The sequence below is a fragment of the Gymnoscopelus braueri genome (assembly GCF_963280865.1).
Source record: "Gymnoscopelus braueri genome assembly, chromosome: 2".
Lineage (NCBI taxonomy): Eukaryota > Metazoa > Chordata > Actinopteri > Myctophiformes > Myctophidae > Gymnoscopelus > Gymnoscopelus braueri.
The window spans coordinates 59,795,893-59,801,638 of NC_137604.1; the positions used below are offsets into that span (position 1 = coordinate 59,795,893).

General features: G+C 44.5%; 1 protein-coding gene across 1 annotated transcript; it reads right to left on the minus strand.

Moving 5' to 3' along the window:
* Positions 1-1,505: 1,505 nt before the first annotated feature.
* Positions 1,506-5,121, minus strand: LOC308100240 (ras-related protein Rap-2a-like). Its single transcript, XM_080449207.1, has 3 exons — positions 4,840-5,121; positions 2,541-2,807; positions 1,506-2,101 (listed from the first exon to the last, which is right to left on the minus strand). The coding sequence occupies exons 1-3, from the start codon at positions 5,044-5,046 to the stop codon at positions 1,898-1,900; spliced, it is 678 nt and encodes a 225-aa protein (XP_080305333.1). The 5' UTR covers positions 5,047-5,121; the 3' UTR covers positions 1,506-1,897.
* Between the last annotated feature and the right edge of the window lie 625 nt (positions 5,122-5,746).

Below are 5,746 nucleotides of genomic sequence, written 5' to 3' on the forward strand. Positions count from 1 at the left end.
TCCCCGAGACCCAAATGTAACAAAAATACCATATGAATTAACCACTTTCAGCCCTATTTAAAAATATATTTTTTTGAAAATGTCTGAAATTCTTTTGAAGAGTATTCCCTTTTTTTGTTCTGAAAGATCATTATCTTTTTTTAATTTTCGAAAATCTTTTGAAATAATTAAAAAATGGTTGAAAAATGTTTAAAAAATAACAAAAAAACGTTTTATAATATATTATATTTGACTCATGACCCATAAAAATGGGTCCGTGACCCAAAGAGTTGTACTCTTTCACAAGATACAACTGTTGCTCTTCAGTGATGGTTCATGATGAGGACAAGATCAATCTATGTTGTTGTTCAGTGGATGTGTTAACCACTCAAGCCCTGTATACTTTGTAGATAGAGCAAATAGAAATCTACAAGTGCAGCGTGGTTTTTTTTGTGTGGAAATTTAAAAAATAATTATAATAATTTTGAAAATAAATCTAGAAAACCTTTGACCCAACTGCCTTGTCCCAGACAGCCGGTCCCAGAGGCCTGCAGCGATCTCCCACCCGGTCTGGCGACGGCCCCTTCTGTGATGCACGCGGAACTGCCTCTCACATGGGCGGACCGCTTTAAATAACTCCCCAAACCCCTGAAATACCAGATGGCACCGTGGCGCCGTTTAGGCAACGTTTTTGTCGCCCCCAGCAAGGCGGACCACTCGGCCCGTTTTGGTGAAAACAGACTACAGCCCCTAATATTAATTTAGGGAGTAGTTGGCAATTGTTACAACGTCGGAGGCGCAGTGTTTCTGGCGGACATGAGCAACGAGAGGGACCGCCGAGCAAGCCGTTCGGCGGGCGAGTCGCCGTGCCGAACGTTGTGAAGTCCGCCAGAACTGACTCACTGGATGTGGAGCATGACTAGGGGCGAAGCAGGTCTGCGTGCGTCAACAGAAGGGGGGGTAAAACAGAGAAGTTACTGAGAACGGGTGGGAAATCGCCGGTCGCGTCCCAGAGGCTGGGCTCTCTCATTGGATTGTGGAACAATCCAACAGGCATATAGGTGGGCAGGCAAGCCAGTCCCAACAGGGGCATTTGTTGTGTTTCTCAAGTCTTGTTACACGGACCTAGTGGTGTAAAGTAACTAAATACATTTACTTAAGTACTGTACTTAAGTACTGTACTTAAGTACACTTTTGAGGAATTTTTACTTTACTGGAGTATTTCCCATTTTCAGTACTTTTACTTCTACTCCACTCCATCTCAGAGGCAAATATTGTACTTTTACAATCATTTGAAAACTTTAGTTACAGTACTTTGCAGATTTTAATTGTCACAAAACATACATTAACCACTTCAGCCCTATATATATTTCTGCCATTTGAAAATAGCCGATCTACAAGCTCACAATGCGTCACGATGCGACTCATTGTGAGCTTGTAGATCTGCTATTTTCAAAAGATTTGTATACATTTTGAACTTGTGAAATGGAATGAAACATTCTGCACAATGAGTACTTTTGGTACTTTAAGTACATTTTGATACCAGTACTTTTGTAATTTTACTCAATTTTGAATACCTTAGTTTTACTGTAACAGAGTATTTCTATACTGCAGTATTGATACTTTTGCTTAAGTAAAAAAATTGAGTACTTTTTCCACCACTGGTGGGCAGGCAAGCCAGCCCCAACAGGAGTGGAAAACATTTGTTCTGTTTCTCAAGTCTTGTTACACAGAGCGACGGCATTGTTTATGGCCGTTTACTGTGCTGCGTCACTTTTGAGAATTCCAAACAAACCACTTCAATATGATGGACGTCGTCCATTTTGTTTTGCCTATATTTTGCCTATAATGACATATACCCAAAATAGGAACGGCGGGGGGTTAAAGTGGGAACGTGTAAAAGATTGGGTTCGTGAGTTCACGATAAAACACAGCTGTTGTTCTTCTTCAGTGGTGGTCTCTTCTTCACGTTGTTGTTCACGGCGGGGTCGGTGTCTCTGCGGCGCCGCAGCGCCGGGGTTAGCTGGTGTGGCAGGTTGACGTGCTGCAGCAGAGCGCGGAACACGCCCACGCAGTTGCCTCCGGTCCGAGCCGAGGCCTCCACGAAGCTGGCGTCCCACTCCTAGAGGGTCGTGAAGAGCATTGAAACTTTAGTTGACTTTTTAATTGATTGTGATTATTGATTTAATTGTGTTTCGGCCTAATGCATTGATTCTCAAAGTGGGCCCTTGGGGGGGGGATTAGTATAGCATCACAATCATTTTAATCATTTAATCAAAATGTTGGCTATTCAAAAATAGCAGATCTACATGCTCACTTTGTGTTGCGCTGCAAGCTTGTACATCTGCTATTTTTGAAAATATTGGAGAAAAAAAAAGTTATCTTCTCTTCTCGGGGTTCCTGGCACAAAAGTTTTCAGATGGGGGTCCGCGGCCAAATACATATCAATTGGGGGGTCCTTGAAAAAGTGGCCTAATGTACTAAACAGAGGTTCCTTTAATTAAAGAGTTGGAGAACCCCTAAAGTAACAACTGTGACAGGCAACACAATACAATACACACCTTCTCCACGGTTGCCATGACGTCGGCGGCCAGCAGCACGCGACCCTCGGCCTCCGTCAGGTCGGCCTTGCTGCCCACCACGGTGATGGGGGACGGGGCGGCCCTCCTCAGCTCCAGGATCTCCTCCCGCAGCCGCCGCACCTCCTCCAGGGAGGCGGGGTCGTCCACGGCGTACACCAGGGCGAAGGCGTCGCTGTGGCGGATGCACAGCTGCCGCATGGCCGGGAACGAGTAGAACCCGCTGGTGTCCAGGATCTCCAGACGCACCTTAGAGATGAGATGAGATGAGATATAAGATTAGATAAGACCTTTATTGATCCAGCGGGGCAAATTCAGGGGTAATTCATGGTAAAAGACATCATCCCACTAGAAAGAAACCATCAGATCTACAAGCCCATATGAGCTTGTAGATCTGCTATTTTTGAATAGACAAAGTATAAAGTATGGTTAAAGTGGTTAAAAATATGTGACGCTTTATTCGCTAATTTTGCTGGGGACCCCTAGCCTGGTAAACCCTCCCTCGGGAAATCTCATTTCCATTTGATTTCAGGAGTGAGTCTGGCCTGATCGCCCATTCTGCAATATTGGCTGTGGGCTGGAGTTGGGCGGGAGTAATACCGTTGACTGACAACCCCTTCAGCCAATGATCGTTTTTCCCCTTCAGCCAATCAGCAGTTCACCAGACTAATGTGACGTAACGGGACTTTTGAGACGGCCATGCCCAAAATGGGTTGCCTTATTCGGATACATGCGTGTCACTGCCCGCCCCTACCGGTTCTCTAACGCTGATAGGCTCGTCCATTTGGTGTACAGAGCCAATATTGCAGAATGGGCGATCAGGCCAGACTTACTTCTGAAATCAAATGGAAATGAGATTTCCGGAGGGAGGGTTTACCAGGCTAGGGGACCCCCTGGTACCCCCCCCACTTTTGAGAACCAATGATAAACAACACTATACTGTACACCAGTTGTTCTCAAAGTGGGGTCCTTAGGGGGTTCCCAGCTAAATGTGTTAATAAAGCATAAAAATAACGTTATTAACACTTTAACCCTATACAAATACAGTCAGGCTATTTGTAAATAGCATCATTTTCAGAAAATCTGGGGAAAAAAATGACATAAATCTTAACAAATCTTAATCTAAAAAAAAACTTGCCCTTGTCACAAAGTTTTTTCATATGGGGATCAGTGGCCAAATACAGTATCAATTTCTGAGGGTCCTTGACATGAAGTTTGAGAACCACTTATCTATTTTGTGCTGCTGCAAATAATAAGCACCAATGAGGGCGTGAGGAAGTGCAGCAGCACAAAATAAATAATAAGTAGAACAAACATGGGAAAGCTCTCATTCTGCTCTACCACTAACCAACATGTGGAATATCCTGACACCATCCATTAAAGGATGTGTAACACTGGTTTCTTTTTAAATTGGCCTGAAAAATCATCTATCAGGAGACCACAAGAGGAGCTAAATGTAAATTTACCATCTCCTTTGTACATAGAAGTGTTTGTATTTGTTGATGACATGTAGATTGTGTTACTTTTTGTAAAATGCTAATGTTGATGAATGAATACATAGGATCACAACGGAAACAAGTCCCCAGGACCTTTTTGTCTAGCCTAAATGTCTTACTGTAACACTAGCCATGGTTCACATGACGCTTGTCTGTCACAAGCGTCATGGCGCTACTTTTTTACATTTACAACGCGTACATCTAAATAAACGTTCAGATTGCAAATATAAAGTGCTGACCCCACGGCCACGGATGTTACAAGTTAAAGCGCCCGGGTCTAAGTACCCGTATCATCTGTACCGTTCAATAAAAAGCTTTTTAATCCGATCGCCAGCCATTTTTTTATTATAAATAATGTATCAGGGTGCAATACACCTTCCAACCGATAGAGGCGCGTAGTTGAAAGCATAAAAGCAGAAAATTCGGAGAAAATGGCCACCGATCGGATTAAAAAGCTTTTTATTGAACAATACGGAAGATACCTGTACTTAGGCCCCGGCGTTTTAACTTGTAACATTTGTGGCCGTGGGGTCAGCACTTTATATTTGAAATCTGAACGTTTGTGTAGATGTATTGCTATTGGTTGTAAATGTAACATAAAAAAAAAAAACAGGAACAAGTAGCGCCATGACTGTCATGTCATGGGTAACATGACACTGACTAACTGTAACACATACATGTCTGACTAATAAAGTATTTAATCAATCAATCAAACTACCTCCTCCCCCTCAATGGTGCTCAGTGCAGCCAGCGGCACAAAATAAATGATAAGAGAGAGAACCCACCTTTCCTCCTCCAGCAGCATCATACTCCAGAGCATGCAGCTCCTCCACGGTGGGGGTGTATTTATGGAGGTAACGGTCGTGCAGGAAGCGGAGGATCAGAGCGCTCTTCCCGACCCCCGCGGACCCCAGGACCACCAGGCGGACCACCCTGGTGCCGGTGCTGCTGCTGCTGCTGTTTTTACTGCTGCTGCATCCAACATGCGACATGGTCCGGTCCGGTGGTTGGTTGATTTATCTTAGCTTGGTTAAAAAAAGAAATACAAGTTCCAAGTTCCAACAGAATGTATTAACCATAAAGTGTGATGAAACACTTGTTTTCCAATGTGGTCCTGGTTCGTACTAACAATGATTCTGAGGGATGGATCTGGTTCTATAGTGATGATGCGTCTCCTACAATCTGTTCTCATATAAAGCTGCAGGTGTGTCTGTTAGTCTCTGGTCCACTGACTGACTGACTGACTTTACTGTCTGCAGTTACAGAGACCTGCTTCTTAAAGGCTGGAGATGATGGCTCCGCCTATAATCACACCCCCTTTCTCTCTCGCTCTCTCTCTAAGTCTCTCCCCCACTCTCTCTCACTCACCCCCCCCCTCTCTCTCTCTCTCCCCTGTCTGTCTGTCTGTCTGTCTGTCTGTCTGTCTGTCTGTCTGTCTGTCTGTCTGTCTGTCTGTCTGTCTGTCTGTCTGTCTGTCTGTCTGTGCGTGCTCTCCCCCTGTCAGTCTGTCTGTCTGTCTGTCTGTCTGTCTGTCTGTCTGTCTGTCTGTCTGTCTGTCTGTCTGTCTGTCTGTCTGTCTGTCTGTCTGTCTGTCTGTCTGTCTGTCTATGCTCTCTCCCCCTTCTCTCTCTCTCTCTCTCTCTCTCTCTCTGTCTGTCTGTCTGTCTGTCTATATGCTCTCTCCCCCCTCTG

What these genes read in the sequence shown, in the direction of transcription:
- LOC308100240 (XM_080449207.1), bottom strand. Translation starts at nt 5,046, where the DNA reads ATGTCGCATGTTGGATGCAGCAGCAGTAAAAACAGCAGCAGCAGCAGC. An exon ending in ATGCTGCTGGAGGAGGAAAG is followed by an intron (nt 2,808 to 4,839) that starts GTGGGTTCTCTC and finishes CTCATCTCTAAG; the next exon opens with GTGCGTCTGGAGATCCTGGA. An exon ending in TCATGGCAACCGTGGAGAAG is followed by an intron (nt 2,102 to 2,540) that starts GTGTGTATTGTA and finishes ACGACCCTCTAG; the next exon opens with GAGTGGGACGCCAGCTTCGT.